This window comes from Artibeus jamaicensis, unplaced genomic scaffold, assembly GCF_021234435.1.
Source record: "Artibeus jamaicensis isolate MK-2021 breed Jamaican fruit bat unplaced genomic scaffold, CSHL_Jam_final contig_65, whole genome shotgun sequence".
NCBI classification, from domain to species: Eukaryota; Metazoa; Chordata; class Mammalia; order Chiroptera; family Phyllostomidae; genus Artibeus; species Artibeus jamaicensis.
The window spans coordinates 455,667-474,361 of NW_026521913.1; the positions used below are offsets into that span (position 1 = coordinate 455,667).

General features: G+C 39.0%; 1 protein-coding gene and 1 non-coding gene across 2 annotated transcripts in view; both read left to right on the forward strand.

Annotated features, from left to right (window-relative positions):
- PCSK2 (proprotein convertase subtilisin/kexin type 2) overlaps positions 1 to 18,695 on the forward strand; it is a 371,029-nt gene that overhangs the window by 206,654 nt on the left and 145,680 nt on the right. The window contains exons 3-4 of the mRNA XM_053670931.1: positions 10,611 to 10,724; positions 12,888 to 12,996. Of these exons, the coding sequence (XP_053526906.1) occupies positions 10,611 to 10,724; positions 12,888 to 12,996 (223 nt within the window). The remainder of the gene's footprint in view (positions 1 to 10,610; positions 10,725 to 12,887; positions 12,997 to 18,695) is intronic.
- LOC119061125 (small nucleolar RNA SNORA42/SNORA80 family) lies at positions 15,932 to 16,065 on the forward strand. Its single transcript, XR_005084728.2, has one exon. It is a non-coding gene; the product is annotated as a small nucleolar RNA SNORA42/SNORA80 family (small nucleolar RNA).

The window sequence follows — 18,695 nt, forward strand, 5'->3', positions numbered from 1 at the left end:
CCATTGAAGTATACCATTTGTTTATTTTTTCCTTTATGTCCCTTGCTCTAGAGACATAAAGGAAAATATTGCTGAAAATATTGCTGCATGGAAATATTTGAGGTTTTTTTATGTTCTCCCCTAGGACTCTTATGGTGTCATGACTTATATTTCAGTCTTTTTTCCACCCTGAATTTAGTTTTGTGTATGGTATAAGTTGGTGGTTAAGTTCCTTTTTTTGCACATAGCTGTCCAGATCTCCCAACACCATTTGTTGAAGAGAATATTTTTGCTCCATTTTATGCTTCTGCCCACTTTGTCTAATATTAATTGACTATAGAGACCTGGGTTTATTTGTGGGCTCTTTATCCTGTTCCACTGGTCTATGCATCTGTTCTTATGCCACTACCAGGCTGTTTTGATTACAGTGGCCTTGTAATATAGTTTAATACCAAGTACTGTGATTCCTTCTATTTCATTCATTTTTCTTTCTCAAAATTGCTGCAGCTATTTGGGGTCACTTGTGGTTCCATATAAATTTTTTTAATGTTTGTTCTGTATCTGTAAAATGTCAGTGGCACTTTAATAGGCATTGAATCTATAAATTGCTTTGGGTTGTATGGACATTTTGATTATGTTAATTCTTCCAATCCATGTACATGGCACATGCTTCCATTTGCTTGTGCCTACCTTAATTTCTTTCTTCAGTGTTGTACAGTTTTCTGAGTACAGGTCTTTCACCTCCTTGGTTAGGTTTATTCTTAAGGAGTTTGTTTTTCTTTTTGCTATATCAACTGGGATTTTTTTCCTGATTTCTGTTTCTGATATTTCATTGTTGCTGTGCACAAATGCCTTTGATTTCTGCATAATTACTTTGTATCTCACAGTTTTGCCAAATTCACTTATTAGATCAAGTAATTTTTTGGTGGAGTCTATAGAATTTTCTATGTATTCTGTCATGTCATGGCAAACAATGACATTTTTGCATCCTCCTTTCCAGTTTGAATACTTTTTACTTTTTTTCTTGCCTGATCACTGTGGCTAGAACTTCAAGTACTATATTGAACAGAAGTGGTGAAAGCAGACATCCTTGTCTTGTTACTGATCTTAGTGGAAAAGCTTTCAGTTTTTGCCCATTCAATATGATGCTGGCTGTAGGTCTCTCATATATGGTCTTTGTCATGTTGAGTAATGCTCCCTCTATCCCCAGGTTGCTGAGTGTTGTTATAAATGGGTACTGTACCTTATGAAATGATTTTTCTGCATCTATTGATATGATCATGTGATTTTTCTCTTTTGTTTATGTGATGTATTATGTTTATTGATTTGAGAATATCGAACCATCCTGGCATCTCTGGGATGAATCCCGCTTGATCATAGTATATGATCTTTTTAATATAATGCTGGATGCAGTTTGCCAATACTTTTTGAGGATTTTAGTTTTTATGTTCATCAATGATATTGGCCTGTAATTTTCTTTCATTGTTGTGTTTTTATCTGGATTTGGGATTAGAATGATGCTGACTTCATAAAAAGAGTTTGGGTGTCTTCTATCATTTTGGATTTTTTGGAATAATCTGTGAAGGATATGGGTTAGCTCTTCCTTAAATGCTTTGTACAATTCTTCTGTGAAACCATCTTATACAGGGCTTTTTTTGTGCCAAGAGTATTTTTATTACTGCTTTAATTTTGTCAGCTGTTATTGGTCTGTTCAGGCTTTTTGCTTCTTCATTCAGTTTTGGAAGATTATATTTTTCTAGAAATTTGTTCATTTCACCTAGGTTTTCAAATTTCTTGGCATATAGTTATTCATAGTACTTTCTTTCAATCCTTTGTATTTCTGGGGTATCAGTTGTAATCTCTCCTTTTTTATTTCTGATTGTGTTTATTTGAGTCTTCTCTTTTTTCCCTGATGAGTATGCAGTATTAAAGGCTTGTCAATTTTGTTTATCTTTTCAAAGAACCAGCTCCTGTATTTATTGATCCTTAGAATTGTTCTTTTAGTCTCTATGTCATTTTATTTTGCTCTTACCTTCATTATCCCCTTCCTTCTACCCCCTCTGGGATGTCTTTGTTGTTGTTCCTCCAGTTCTTGAAGATGAAGGGTTAGGTTTTTTATTTGAAATGTTTCTCTTTTCTAGGTAGGCCTGTATCACTATGAACTTCCCTCTCAGGACTGCCTTCACTGTGTCCCATAAGTTTTGAATGGTTGTGAGTTCATTTTCATTTGTTTCCAGAAACTTTTTTATTTCTTCTTTGACCTCATTCTTAACCTGTTCATTGTTTAATAGCATGCTATTCAATCTCCATGAATTTGAGTGTCTTTGAGTTTTTTTCCTTGAGGTTGGTTTCTGGTTTCAGTCCCTTGTGGTTGGGTAAAATGCTCGATATGATTTCAATTTTGTTGAAGTTCTTAAGGCTTGTTTTGTGTCCTATCCTGTGGTCTATCTTTGAAAATGTTCCATGTGCATTTGAAAATAATATATATTTTGCTTCTTTGAGATAAAAGGATATATATGTTCAGTTAAGTCCATTTGATCTAGGACATTGTTCAATGCTGCAATATCCTTGTTGATATTTTGTTTCAAAGATTTACCCATTTTTTTACCATGGGGTGATAAAATCCCCTACTGTAATTGTTTTTCTGTAAATATCTTTCTTGAAGTTCTCCAAGATTATCCTTATGTACTTGGGTGTTCCTGTCTTTGTGAACATATATTTATAATGTTTATGTATTTTGTTGGATTCTTCCCTTGAGTATTATAAAGTGTATTTCTGGGTCTCTTTTTATGGCCCTCATTTTGAAGTCTATTTTGTCCAATATGAGTATTGCTACCCCAGCTTTTCTTCCTGTCCATTGGCTTGGAATATTTTTTCTGATCCTTCATTTTCAGTCTGTATAAGTCTTTTGTTCTGAGGTGGGTCTCTCATAGGCAGCATGTGTGTGGATCATGTTTTTTTTTAACTTTTTAATTGATTATGCCATTACATTTGTTCTATTCATCCTTCCATTCCCCTCCATCCTGCATACCCCTCCCCCAACATTTCCCCCTTTAGTTCATGAACACGTGTCTCAAGTTCTTTAGATTCTATATTTCCCATGCTATTCTTACCCTCCCCCCTATCTATTTTCTATCTACTGTCTATGCTACTTATTTTCTGTACCTTCTCCTCCTCCCACTCCCCTGTTGCTAACCCTCCATGTGATCTCCATTTCTATGGTCCCGCTCCTGATCTAGCTGTCCTCTTAGTTTGCTTTTGTTTTAGGTGTGGTTGTTACTAACTGTAAGTTTGCTGTCCTTTCACTGTTCATCTTTTTTATCTTCTTTTTCTTAGATAAGTCCCTTTAACATTTCATATAATAAGGGCTTGGTGATGATGAACTCCTTGAATTTGGTCTTATCTGAGAAGCACTTTATCTGTCCTTCCATTCTAAATGAAAACTTTGCTGGATAGAGCAATGTTGGTTGTAGGTCTTTGGTTTTCATGACTTAGAATACCTCTTTCCAGCCCCTTCTTGCCTGTAAGGTCTCTTTTGAGAAATCTGCTGACAGTCTGATGGGGACTCCTTTGTAGGTGACTGTCCCCTTATCTCTTGCTGCTTCTAGGATTCTCTCCTTCATTTTAATCTTGGCTAATGTAATGATGATGTGCCTTGGTGTGTTCCTTCTTGGGTCCAACTTCTTTGGGACTCTCTGAGCTTCCTGGATTTCCTGGAAGTCTATTTCCTTTGCCAGATTGGGGAAGTTCTCCTTTATTATTTGTTCAAATAAGGTTTCCACTCGTGACTGTTCTTCTTCCCCTTCTGGTACCCCTATAATTCGGATGTTGGAATGTTTAAAGATGTCCTGGAGGTTCCTAAGCTTCTCCTCATTTTTTTGAATTCTTGTTTCTTCATTCTTTTCTGTTTGATCATTTTTTTCTTCCTTCTGATCCACTCCATTGATTTGAGTCCCAATCTCCTTTTCATTACTATTGGTTTCCTTTGTATTACCATTCATTTCAATTAGTTTAGCTTCCATATGTGTCTCTAATTTGTGACTAAAATCAATCAGTTCTGTGAGGATCTTGATAACCAGTGTTTTGAACTGTGCATCTGAAAGTTTAGCTATTTCTTCATTGCTTAGATTGATCGGCTCTGGGGCTCTGAGTTGTTCTTGAGCCATTTTTGGTCTATTTGTGCTGTTAAGTAAGCGGAGTGAAGCCTTAGTTGTTTACCAGGACGGGGCCACCCAGGTCGCTGGTTTGTGATGCTGTGTGTGGGGGCATGGCCAGAGAGGGAGCAATGGTGGTCCTCTCCGCTAGCCCAGTCAGTCCAGTCCCACCATTCGCCCGGGCCTGTTTATCCGATTGGAATTGTGCGAGCCTGCTGCCCCGCGCCTGCTCCCCTCTTCACTGGTTTATCTGCACGCAGATACGTGACCAACCGCAGACAGCCAGCGCGCCTCTTCCCTGTGTGCTCCCGTAGCTAGCCCACAATCTGCTCTTTCGGCTGCTTGTGCACCACCCAGTCGGGGATTTTTTTTGCCAATCTGCTCCACTGCTGTCTTCGCTCCTCTTACCGGTTTAGCTGAGCATTTCGTTGTCTTTGGACTCCGTATTGTCAATTTTCTGTGTGGCTTGGTTGTGTTTTTTGTTGTTAAAAATAGTTGTTCTTAGATTTGGTTGTGCATGGAAGCAAGGTGGTTCCACCTACACCTCCATCTTGGCGGAAGTGGATCATGTTTTCTTATCCATTCAGCTACTCTATGTCTTTTGATTGGAGCATTTAAACCATTTTACACTTAAGGTTATTATTGACATGTATTTATTCATTGCCATTTTACTTCCTTCATACCTGTGTTCCTCTCTCTCTCATTCTTTGTCTTCCTTTTCTCACAGCAATTTCTTTAGCATATTTTGCAGTGCTAGTTTTGGTGGAGGTGTATTCTTTCAGCCTTCCTTTTTCTGGAAAGCTTCTTATTTCACCTTCCATTTTAATTGAGAGCCTTTCTAAGTAAAGTAGTCTTGGTCGCAGGCCTTTGTTTTTCATTATTTGGAATATTTCTTGCCATTCCCCTCTGGTTTGTAGTGTTTCCATTGGGAAGTCAGCTGTTAGCCTTCTCAGGACTTCCTTATATGTTGCTTTCTGTTTCTCTCTTGCTGCCTTTAAGATTCTCTTTTTGTCTTGGAATTTTGTCACTTTAATTATGATGTGTCTTGGAGTGGGCTTCTTTGGGTTCCTCTTTATGAGGAGCCTCTGTGCTTCCTGGATTTGTGTGACTTTGTCTCTCATCAAATTACAGAAGTTTTCCATATTACTTTTCAGACAGGTTTTCTATCCCTTCCTCTTCTTCTTCTCCTTCTGGTATCCCTATTATATGGATAGTATTATGTTTCATGTTGTCCTGCAGTTCTCTTAACACCTCTTTGTTCTTTCTGAGTCTTTTTTCCTTTTCTGCTCTTTCTGGGATTTTTTTTCTACCTTGTCCTCCAGCTCACTGATTCGATCTCCTACTTTACCTAGCCTGTTTTTGATTCCTTCTATTGTGTTCCTCAATTCAGAAATTGTATACTTCATTTCCTCTTGTCTCTTTTTGATAGTTTCTATTTCCTTTTTCATATTGATATAGTTTGCAGTGAGTTCATCATGGTTCCCTATAATTTTTGTTAATTCTCTGTGATCTCATTGAGCTTCCCTATAACCATTGCTTTAAACTCACTATCTGGTAGTTGACTTGCCTCTATTTCATTTACATTCTTTCTGAGGCTTCTTCCTTTCATTTGGGGTTTGTTTGTTTGTCTACCCATTGTTTGTGAGACTCTTCTTGTTAGCTTCTGCTTCTTAAATTGATCTGTTCTGACTCCCTGAGTTTGTGGTGTGCACTTCTATGGTAGGAGACCTGTGAGATTCAATGGCACAGTCCCCTGACCTCCTGAATTTGCTGCTCTTGAGATGTCATTTATGTTAGCTCTCTGGATGTAATTGGGTTTTGATTGTTGTGTCATTCTTTGGTGGGTCCTTCCCTCCAGCTGGTTGACTGAGTGTCACTCTGCCCGCCATGTCTTGTATTCCGTTTTGCATATGCTGCCAGAAGAAAACCACCAAACCCAGGGAATAAATTCACACCTTCAAAAATATCTCCCCCCCTCACAATCTCAGTATCAATGTCAAATGAACCAGTATTAATAAGAGTGTAAAGAGATTAAGACTATTATAAGAAAGGAGAGAAGTAAACTATAGTATAAATTCTGGTGACTTGATATGTACAAACTTGTTGGACAAGAAATGACTATTAAAAAGCTATATAGGAAAGAAGATATCACTAATAAAGGAGAAGACCACAGTGGATTTTGTCTGGGTAGCCTCTACTGTTTTTTTTTTTTCTTCCTGGATCCTCCTCTGGTGGTGTCAAACATTGACCCCATCTGACTTTAGGCAGCCTGCTCTGAGACTGCCAGAGATCTATAGTTGTCTTCTTCAGAGATATGTAGTTGTCTTCTTCAATTGTTAGTCACTTTGTACTCAGCAGTTAGGCTAAGACCCATAGGGTGGGGCAGAATTCCTCCTGGGGTTGGGGCTATTGTTTCCCCTCAGGTTGCTCCTGCTCATAGGGGAGTGGTCTGCCTGAGCAGGATGGCTGTTGCAGTATGGGTAACAACTCAGCACTGGGATCCCAGCAGCTGCTCTCTCAGTTCTCTTCCCCAAGCCTCCATCCCCAGTCTCACCTCAAGCATCTCTAGTCCACTATACCCCCACTTTTTGCAAGGGATCTACATCTGTGGCTGTCTCCTTTAGTTATTAGTCTAGACACTCTGCACTCAGGAGTCAGGCTTAAGCACCACAGAGCCTGGGGAGAGTTTCTCTTGGGTGTGAGGCTGTCAGGCTGCTGCCACTCGGAGGGAAGTGGTCTGCCTGAAAATGGCAGCTGCTTCCATTTGGGGGATGACTCAACACTGGGCTTCCTGAGGCTACTCTCTCAGCCCTCTCTCCAAAGCTTCTGTCCCCAGCCTCTTCTCAGGCATCTCCAGTCCACTCTCCTCCTGCCTTTGCTGGAAGCCCAGGTAAGTGACAGCAAATGAAAATTTGTGCACTGGCCCTTTAAATGGCTCTTTGCATCTCTAGCCATCCATCTCTGGCAGAGAGCAACCCTGCTGCTTTTCACAGCCGGTTGTCATCTGTGTACTTTTGGGGTTCTAGTGTTGTAGGCTGAGGACCCCAGCTTACAGTTTAGACCCCATTCTTCTCAGGGGGATAAAGACTGCTGCTTAATTATCCCTCTGGTGCTGCCATCTGTGGGTGCCCAGACAGTCCCCTCAAGTCTCCACTGCACTCCTTACCAGACAGGTTGTGTAGAAGCTGGTTCTTCTGTCTGTCCAAGATTATAAGCCTTCTTTCTCGTTATTGTTCATTTGTTTCTTCTGGGTAATTTCTCCACAATTTAATTGTAATTCCAGATTGGCTCTAGGAGGAGGTCGGTGTGTCTTCCACTCACTCCACCATCTTGCTATCTTCTGAATTATAATGTTAAAGCCATTTTAAGAAAGGCAAATGCCACATGATCTCACCTGTAAGTGGAACCTAATCAACAAAACAAACAAGCAAGCAAAATATAACCAGAGACATTGAAATTAAGAACAAACTGGGAGTAACCAGAGGGAAGGAAGAAGGGTATAATGGGGGGAAAGAGGGAAGGGTTTTCAGGAATAACTATAAAGGACACATGGACAAAACCAAAGTGGGGTAGGATCAAAGGTGGGAAGTTGTGATGGCTGGGTGGGAGGAAATGAAGACAACTGTACTTGAACAACAATCAAAAAGTTAAAAAATATTAAAGCCAATAATTTTCTTGGTTTTCTTGGTTTCATTTGAAGACAATCCAATACTTCAGTTCAGAAGTTTTAAATTGAGCTCTTTTCTGAGTAGATTATTGAGATCTCATACCATCCTGCTTCAACCTGCCCAATATGTGAATCACCCCTTTGTCCAGCATCTCAACACCATATATGCTCTCCCTTACCCCCTCCTTAGTCATTAGCCTTCTCAGTTATCAGATCAACTGTGGTGTTATCACTGTAGTTGTGTTCAAATAACTCCTGTTTTCCCTGCCCCCAAACACAAGTGATGCTGGTAATTCAGACATGCCAAAGAGAAGCTGTAATGAGCTTTTATTTAAAAAATGAAAAGGCATGTGCATATAGGAAAAAACATAGTACAATCTGCAGTTTTAAGCATCCACTGGGGAAATTGGAATGTGGATAGGAGGGAACTATTATATTTCCTTTCACAATAAAGAAAAGGGAGATTTTAAGAGGGGTGCATCTGGTTCTTTCCAGATTGAAAACTACATTGACTTGAACATTTTAAATGTTCTACACTAATGAATACACACACAGAGAGACACATATATAAATGTATGTATATATTCTGTGGAAGTTGTGAGAATATGCTGCATAAACCTCTGACTCCAGACAGAGTAATTGACCTGAGACCACAGCTGCTGCACTCTGAAATCTATCACCATGTTGGCAACAGGCCATGATGGCCACAGCTGCTCCAGCCAGTGACTGAGCTTGGCAGAAGTGCTGAAGCATGCCCACCCCTGGAACACACAGGGGTCCTCTCATCACTGACCTTGGATCCCCAACAGCCTTGCCAAACCTTCTTTAAATTATGGGGCAGTCAAGGAGACTTGCCCAACATTGTATATTCTCTCTTTTATGGGGCCAGACTTGCAACACAGTTTTTTGCCTTTTTTCTCCTAATAAACTCCTTGCATGTTTAATCTAATCTTAGCATTTGCTTCTCAGAGACATATATAACATTCACATAATACAAATACACACACACATTCATATAGGTACATATATGCATATTTAAATAATAATTCATCTCCATTAAGTGGACACTAATTGTATCCAGACTTTCCTATTATAAAAAAAATATCCATTTATCCCATTTTAAGTACTTTTGCTACTTCTTTGGGTAACTTTTTTTAAATCATGCCACAGTGAATGTTCATTGCTGGAATACCTCCAAAGAACTCATAGAGCTAGTGCCACACTTACCACTTCTTTTCTACATGTATTGCATTTTGCATAGAGTTTAGAGTTTTTCTGGTAAATGAGCCCCAGGTCTTCTATGTGAGTGTGTAAACAATAAATGAGAAACTACCCTCCCACTGTGTTCTTCCACATCTAGGGAAGTAGGAAGGGAAGGGAAGGGTGTTGGCCACATCAGTAATCTCTTCATTCTTTCCTACCCATCACAACTCTTGACTTGGATTCTCTAGTCTCATATCAAAGTTCTTGATTGCAAGCAACAGGAATTGATTCTATATCACTTAAGCAAAAGAGAATTTGTTGGAAATGTATAGGGAACTCACAATCTATGAGGGGCTGAAGGATTAGCCTTGAGACATCCCCAGGTTTGGCCTATAGGATTCAGATCCTAGAAGAGAAATACTCATTGAGGCACCTTTGAGGCAGAGGGAGCCTTCAGTTTATTTATAGCACAGGTAGCAAACACAAGGCCCAAAAGCCAAATCAGGCCCTCCACCTTGTTTTATCCATCCTGGCACCCTGTTTCTACCCAGCGACTGCACCGAGCTCTCACTTACCTGTTAGGGAGTAGTTACATTCATACAATCCTAAAATTACATTTGTCCCTTTGAAGGCAACCGCGAGGCTAATGTGGCCCCTGGTGAAAATTAGTTCAACATTCCTACTTTACAGCAAGGCAGGTGACTCAAATTTCACTCCTACTAACACAGAACCCAGTGGACTCAAAGTAATGCTCCAGATATAGTGGGAAGATTTGGGAAAAGAAGAAATAGATACTGGGCAGCAACATATAATTTTAAAAATTAATAAGTATTCAGCACACATTTTTTATACATTTTCATAGCCCTGAGTTTGTAGACTTCAGAGACTGACCACAACTATTGGATGATAAATTCATTTTTGCCCAAGTGAAAGTCTTCTGATTGAGACATAGCCTAGCTTTTGCCAGGAGCCTGATTGAATTAATTCAGCTCCTAAGTTTTCTTTCCACCCATGGACTTAGGGTTCTATTTTACTATCCAGAATGAAGTGTTACTGCAAGGACAGCAGCACTATCCATCAGTTTCAAAGATCCCTCAGTTACCTCCTAGAGCTTTGCTATGGACTTAGTGGCTTTCCATACAGGTTTTTTGGTTGGTTGGTTTTGTTTTGGTGGATTCCCAAATATGATAGCACAGTACTGTTAACAAATGGAAAGGCTGGGAACCCTTCCAGAAAAATGATCCATAAGGTTTCACTTTTTTCCTCCCTGAATCCATATCACTCTCTTTTTCTTCAGAGAAATGTTCTCTTGCTTTGTTTTATTTTACTTAATGACCCTGCCACTTATCTTCCTTGAGAGTGCTTTTCCTCATCTAATTCTTATTTTAAGGAAACTCACTTAGATCCATCACCAAGCCTGTTTGCTCACTGCAAGAAGTAAATGCTCTTAGAAAATAATCATAAAGTGTACATGAGAGGAGCCTGGCTTCAGCTAAGGAAAAAAAAAACATCTTATATACAAATGGAACTTGAATTCATAGAAACAAATTTCAAAAGAGAGATGTTCAGGTGGATATTCAGGTAATGTGTCAGTATTGTCATTCCAGGTAAAGATGGCCTTGCAACAAGAAGGATTCCACCGAAAAAAGCGAGGGTATAGAGATATCAATGAGATCGACATCAACATGAATGATCCTCTATTTACAAAGCAGTGGTATTTGGTAAGTGTCTCTATATTATTCCTAATGTTTCTCATTTTGAGACTTCAAGTAAAAGATGCATTTATATTTCCTAATAATTTTTTTGGATAGCAGCCAGTATCCAACTCAGGGAACTGCTCTGTCCCCTCTGATACATATTGATTTTCTGTCACCACCCAAGCATCTCATTCTCTAATCTGCTTTCTTCTGAACTGCTAAGTAGCCAGGGTCTTCTAGGGTCAAAGCAACTACCAAAAGCAGATAAGATTCTTCCAGATTCTTAAAAAGGGCACTGGTGTATGAGTGAAGACTTGCAAAAACATGTAAAAGTCAAGTCAAAGGTCTGGGAAGAGTTATCTGGGGTCTCAACAGACAGAGCAATGGCAGGATATGGTGAAACCACAGGCATAAGGGAAAGATTCAGATGACTTCACAAAAGATAAGCAAGAGACCTCAAAGACTAAAGTAAGAAAAGTAGCATCTATCAGTGTTTCCTAAAATAATAGCAGGAAGTCAGTTCAATGGGACTTTACTATAAAACTTAAATTTGCCACATGCAGAGCACTATGCTGAATCCACACAAATGAAATTGTTTTTAGGCATATCTTGCTGTAACCTACATGCAAAACATTAGTTATATGTGAGTACTACACCATTTTATATAAGGGACTTGAACATCCATGGATTTTGGTATCAATCATCCTCAATACAATCATCCTCAGAGGGATGATTGTATTGCCGAGGACATGCTAGTTTTCTTCCAATAACAACACTCAACTCACAGTGGCTTAACAAAATCAAAGTTTCTCCCTCATTTTATACATCCACTGTTTTATAATCCCTCAGGAACTCAGGCTGATCAAGCTCAACTGCTACTCCATCTTGATACTGGTTTCGTGAGCACATCAAGGAAGGGAAGGGGTAAATTGCACACTAGCTCCTAAAGCTTCTGTGTAGATGTGACAAATGACACATGAGCTCATATTCCATTGCCCAAAATCAGTCACACGGTCCTTCTCACTTCCAAGGGAAATAAGAGGTGTAAGCTTAACATAAGCCTAGAAGAAAAAGAGTGGCCTTTTTCTTTTTTTCATCTACAACCAAGGGTATGTTTTTATCTATTTTTAGAGAGGGAGGAAGGGAGAGAGAGAGGGAAAGAGAAACATCGATATGAGAAAGAAAGAGTGATTGGTTGCCTCACCCTGACAGGGAATCAAACCCACAATCTAGGTATGGGCCCTGACTGGGAATCAAAACCACAACCTTTTGGTGTATGGGATGAAACTCCAACCAACTGAGCCATCCAGCCAGGGCAAGAGTGGCCATTTTTATGAAGAAAACTAATGACATTCACATAATGTTTTAGCAATTCCGTAATTGCCAATTGATCACTGTGGGCTTTTGCCAGTACAAACTCTGGTGTCACTATTTTTTATGATTCGTATTTGAGAAAATGCTGCACAGAACAAAGATGTATGAAAAAAAGGATAGTGGGCACATTGATTTGGGATTTTCTCTTTGTTTTCCTTCATTTCACCTTTGGAGTTTTTAAGGAGGAGTATTTGTTATATAGAGATAATAAATACATAGTGTTAGAATATGCTAATATATACTCATATATTCTAATAATATATACCTATATATGTCATCAGAATATGCACTAAAGTTGAGTCAGCTATCTTTAATTCAGTTTAACAAATATTTTTAAGCAACTGGTATTGTAGTATTGAAATCACAAACATAAATAGAACATCTCCCTCTTGCAAAGGATATTGTATGTAGTAAGGAAATCATATTAACTAAGAATAATCCAAAACAGTATGTGCTAAATTAAAAACATGAGGTATAAGTGAGTGAGCACTTAATTCTAAATTGGGAAAGGTTTCTTGCGATGGCAGCTCTAAGGATATTAAAGATAACAGTCTGATCATAGAAGATGGGAAGTTTGAAACTGTGTTTGCAAACTCATAAAAATTATAAAACATCAATTTTGTATTTCAAAAACTTGAGGGAGAGTGCTAGAAGAGGTGGATTGGGAAATAAAAATTCTACTTCACGGAGAATGTAGCCTTTGAGCTGGCCCTGGAATATCAGATGCCCACAGAGCAGACCAAGCAAACGTTTACACAGGTGCTTTACTACACCAAATTAATAAGATTCTGTGCTTTGGATTTCCTGTACCAGATCAATACTGGACAAGCTGATGGCACTCCTGGCCTTGATTTGAATGTGGCAGAAGCCTGGGAGCTGGGATACACAGGAAAAGGTGTTACCATTGGAATTATGGATGATGGTGAGTATTTCAATGCCTTTACATCATTTGGAAGCAAGTGTGTCTTTGCACACCTTCAGAATAGGAAAGAATCACCGTTTTGAAGGCAGAATAGCCAGGTGCTGGGGCTGACCATCTGTACTGTGGCCAAACTCTCACCTTCCTCCAAATCCATGGTTCTCGAATTTGAGAATACCCTTAACAGATAAATAATGCATTGACAAATTCAAAAAAACTTAAAAAATAAACAAATGAAACCTGATTGTCACTCAACATTATTAAGCCACTGCTTATATCTTACCTTAAAATATCTTCTAAACTTCTTTATATTTACCATCCATTTTTCTAAATTCACACTGTCCAGTGTAGTAGTCAATGGCCATACATGGCTATCTACATTTAAATTTTAATTAATTAAAGCTAAATAAAATTTAAAATTTAATTCCTTGCTTCATTTCAAATTCTCAATAGCTATATGAGTCTAACAGCTGCTGAAATTCAAGCCAACTTCATTTTGTTATCACAGAAATTTCTATTAGACAGTGTGGCTCTAGATCCATGAAATAGCTTTTAGGCAGCAGGATGGGGGTTTGGAGAATTTTGACTTTATTGTTACTTTCAGAATGACCCTCATAAAGCAGACTTTGATAACATTTTATGACGCATGCCCCCTACAACATGTTATCCCTTCTGAAGATTCTCAAAGAACACTATGTTCTCTAAAGCAAGCCTTTGAAGCAGAATTGATGGGAAAACAAGGGGAGGCAGAGTGATTAAAATTGCTGCTCTCTTTGTGTGGGCTCATTAAATAGCAACATAAAAACAATGCCTCGCTGTTTTCTAGTGTGTTCAACGTTTTGAAGTGGATGTAAAAGCTTCCTCCAGTGGCCAAGGACTTTCACAAGGAAAAAGGAGCTCTGCGCAATAGTCTGTGTGCACCTTGTCAGGAGCTTATAATAATCTCTTCCTTCCTAATGTTTTGGTTTAGAAACCAAAATGGCTGAGGCTAGCTCACCCAGGAAAAAGATGCATGTAGGTCTGGGGGAAACCTGCCTAGGGCATATAGTAATGATCATTTTGCACAGCATATCTACTGTGTACTCCCTGCTAGGTATTAGAAAATCACCCTAAAAGTCTCACTATAAATGACAACAGACAGGCACACTGCTCGTATAAACCTCCAACAGTCCTGTGATGCCTGTTTCAGGACTCTTTCATTGTAGTCCCCTTGTCTGAGTGTCCATCATCCTTTCTGAAGAAAGCAAAGATGACTCCTGACTCTGCTCCATGTTTCCTGGCATGAGAGGCCAAGCCCTTCAGAAAGTTTTGGCAGAATATGTTTGATGTTATGTCTTCTGCTTATTAGTGGCCTTTGGGATTCCAAAAAAAAGCAAATTCTCTGCCTTCCAATTAAAACTCTTAATTTCTCCATTATTTTAGTCATCTACTGATGTAGAACAAACCACCCCAAAATTAAGTGGCTTTAAAAAGCCACCATATTGTTATCTCTCAGAGTTCTGTGCATTGATGGCTCAGCTGGACAATTCTGCTGCTGGCCTTTCTGGGGTCTGTAGTGCAGTTGGAGTCAGCAGAAAGCTGGGACTAGATTCAACTGGAGGATCCCTCCCCACTCCATGCAGTCCTAGGGCACCCTCCACTCCTGATGGTCTCCCCAGCAATGTAGCTGGACTTTTTTTTACAAATGGCACAGGGACCCCAAGAACAGGGATTCTAAAAGGCAGAAGCTGCCAATCTTTGTAAAGTCTGTGCCTGAAATAGGCAGGTGTCACTCTGCCACATCTGTTAGATCAACAGTCTCAGAGCCAAATTTCAGAGGAATTTCTGACTCCTGGTACAGAGAGAGAAAAAGATTTGTATCAATCTAATTCAGTGTGACAACTGAGGAAAAAAAGACTGTTAAGTCATTCTCCAAACCACTGGTTAAGAGCAAAATGAACACATTTAGGCATGTGTGGCCTCCCATGCAATAAGGACAAGTCCAGATGCTCAGCAGCCTCTCACCATGCCTCTCAGTTTGGCATCTCTGCACCAGCATCCAGAAATGGGAAGCAGTGAGGATGAGCTGGGGACATCAGAGCTGTATTTTCTCTCTCAACTGTCTGGACATGTTAATGGAATGGCATCATTTCCCAGATATACCCTAAGCAAGATATCAATACAAAATGAGATTCGAAGCAGACACAGATGCTGACCTTGACACCTAAGAGCAAAGTAATATAATATTTTTAAAGCATTGCCTTTTTATATTTTGGCCAACTTGGTAAATATTCTATTGTCTGCATGTACAAAGTTCAATTTGAGGATAGCCCATTTTATTTTTTAAAGTATTATTGACATATAATGTTATATTAATTTCAACAGCTCAGGTTGAGTGTCCAAATTGTTTGTTTTTCCAGGACCTACATAGTGCCTATCATTCATTGCTGAAAATAAACAAATACATAAAAAATAAAAGTGAATGTATTACTAATAGAACAATTAAAAACAAGCTGATTTAATAGACATATTCAATATAGTCCCCCTAAAAAGGTAATCAAACATGCAAAACTATTAAAATACTGTTTCATTTTCAGGTTATCATTTTCTTGCTCTATTTTATTATTATTTTTCTTTTTTGGTGTGCTGAAGAATGGTATTATTTTTCTGAATTGTGTCTGTCATCCTTCACAATTCTATAAATAATCTTTTCTTTCTCAGACCAAAGTCTATCTCTGTTCTAACTTAATACTTAGTCTTCCCCTTAACCTAATTAAAGATGTTTAATTAGGCTGAATTTATCTAATTTTAATTCTAATTTCTTTTTCATCTCAAATTATCTCTTTGTTTCAATATTTTCGTTTCATAGAAAAGAGACTACTATTTCTCAGAGAATTCCTCTCTAAAACAACTCGTACTATCAGAACATGGAGCTATATTTTAAAAATTGACTCTCCACATATAGATTTGAATTTATGGTAGGACTGCCACCCTGAGTGTTTTATAGTGCCCCATGCCAGAGCAAACTGTGGCCTAGAACCATTGCCTGGAATCTGCTCACAGACTGCAGGCACTGAAGCAGGTCGCACAGTGAAAAAGAAAAAAACTGACTCTCTGTTAGAAAGAAAATGCTCTGTGTATACGTGTGTGTGCATGATTTTTCTGTTACCTTATCTGTATGTTACAAAATTTTTGCCTAATAATGAGTTCATAAAATTTAACCAATGTGTGCAAATATATACAATAATTTAATTTCAGCACAACATTCTAAAGCCAAGTAGATTTTTTTAATGTCTGCTCTTCAGAATTATCCACATAACTCTAGTGATGTGGTAGATAATGGCACTAATGATGATTATAGAAATATAATTTATCAAGTGTTTACTTACTACAAGCTAAACACTTTCAATGAATTGGCTCTAATTTTGAAAATTGCTTTGCAAGGTAAATAATATCTTCATCTCAAAGATGAAAAACCCAAGGCTCAGAGAGATTACATCATTTGGGCAAAGCCACACAAATATTAGAGTTTCTGAGACTGAAATGAAACTAGATCTGTTGATCTCATCGTTTGTGCTCTTCCCCAACTTTACCCACAGCCTAACCTAACCATCTCTGAATTAGGGTCCAGAACACAGGTCTGCAGACTTTTGAAATGTTAGTCTTTCAAACAACCCTATTAAAAATGGGCAAAAGGCTTGAATAGACACTTCTCCAAGAAGGACATACAGAGGATCCAGAGACATATGAAAAGATGCTCAGCATCGCTAGCCATCAGAGAGATGCCAATTAAAACCACAATGAGATACCACTTCACACCAGTGAGAACAGCCATCATAAACAAATCAATAAACAATGAGTGTTGGAGAGGCTTTAGAGAAAAGGGAATTTTACTGCACTGTTGCTGGGAATGCACACTGGTGCAGCCACTGTGGGAAACAATGTGGAATTTCCTCAAAAACTAAAAATGAAACTGCCTTTTGACCCAGCAATACCACTGCTGGTATTATACCCTAAGAATCCAGAAACACCAATCCAAAAGAACCTGTGCACCCCAATGTTCATAGCAGCACAATTTACAATAGCCAAGTGCTAGAAGCAACCTAAGTGACCATCAGTAAATGAATGGATCAAAAAACTATAGTACATTTACACAATGGAATACTACGCAGCAGAAGGAAAGAAGGAGTTCCTACACTTCATGTCAGCATGGATGGAACTGGAGAGCATTATGCTGAGTGAAATAAGCCAGGCAATGAAAGACAAATACCATATGATCTCACCTTTAAGTAGAACCCAATCAACAAAACAAACAAACAAGCAAAATATGACCAGAGACATTGAAATTAAGAACAATTTGACAGAAACAAGAAGGGAGGTGGGAAGGGATAATGGGGGGAAGAAGGGAAGGATTTTCAGGAACAACTCTGAAGGACACATGGACAAAACCAAGAGGGAGTGGAAGCAAGGGAGGGAAGTGAGGATGGCTGGGGGGTGTGAAGGGAGGGTAAATACAGACAACTATATTAAACAACAATAACATAATTTTTAAAAATAAGAATAAAATAAAATAAAATGTTAGTCTTTAAATCTTCTGCTCCCTGTCCATTGGCAGTCCTTGAGAGGGGAGTGGGAGGAGGAGAAGGAGAGTAGAGGACAGGAAGTGAGCAGCTATACTATCCCAAGCTATAGAAATTGGTGTAATAACATTAATGGTTTTGGATGTCAAAATATCAGCAGTGAGATAAACCATGTTCTGTAGTACAGTGACTTGCAGTCCAGGAAATAGTTTGCAGAAATTAACTTGTGCAACTAGGAAAAAAAAAAGAAAAAAATTTTAGAAATATGGTTGACCCTTGAAGAATGATGGTTTGGGTTGCATGGGTCCACTCATACACAGGTTTTTCTATTGGTCAGCACAGTTCAAACCCACATTCTTCAAGGGTCAACCGGTGGTTAGGAATCTGCACATGTGGAGGATCAACTTAAGTTATATCCTAATTTTCAACTGCTCAAGAGGTTGGCTGCTCTAATTTCACACTGCTCAAGAGTCAACTGTATACATCCAGATGCATGTGCTTTTTGGCAGAACAGTTAAACTATAACTTGGTCTTAGTATTCATTCAGTGAGGATGACAGCTATGAAAGACTTAATAGTACTCTGACTTTTGAATATTGCAACCCAATAAAGTTGTTAAATACCACTGGGACAAGCACACCACACTGTTCACAATTCCAGAAGGTCAAGAAGAAAGCAAGCACAGAGAGGCCAAGCACTTTGCCTGAAATTCTGCAGCCAGTTGGTCATATGGCTGGAATTCAAACTCAAATCTTGAATTCCAAAACCTACACTTGCAACAATTATGCTAGGTGATGCAGGAACCTGGACAGTTTCCTACAGGGCTGGATGCTCAGATGTAACTACTGCAATGATTATATGGCTCTCAGACCTGGAGGGGAACTTTTCAATTTGCCCTTGAAGTACCAGCGTGCTTCCTGAGCCCCACATGTCTGATGGAGGCTAGTAGCTCAAGGACCAAAATTCTACCATTGGAATGACTATTGGGCAACAAGGTAGTTTGTGTCCAAGAGCAAGCACAAGCCCCTGCTGGGATAGTGGAGGTCTCAGGCTTCCTGAAAAGCCACATTTTGAAAACACAAGCATCAGCTCCCACTTGGGACACCTTGTGGGCAACCACTTGCCCTTTGGTGTTGCCCAGACA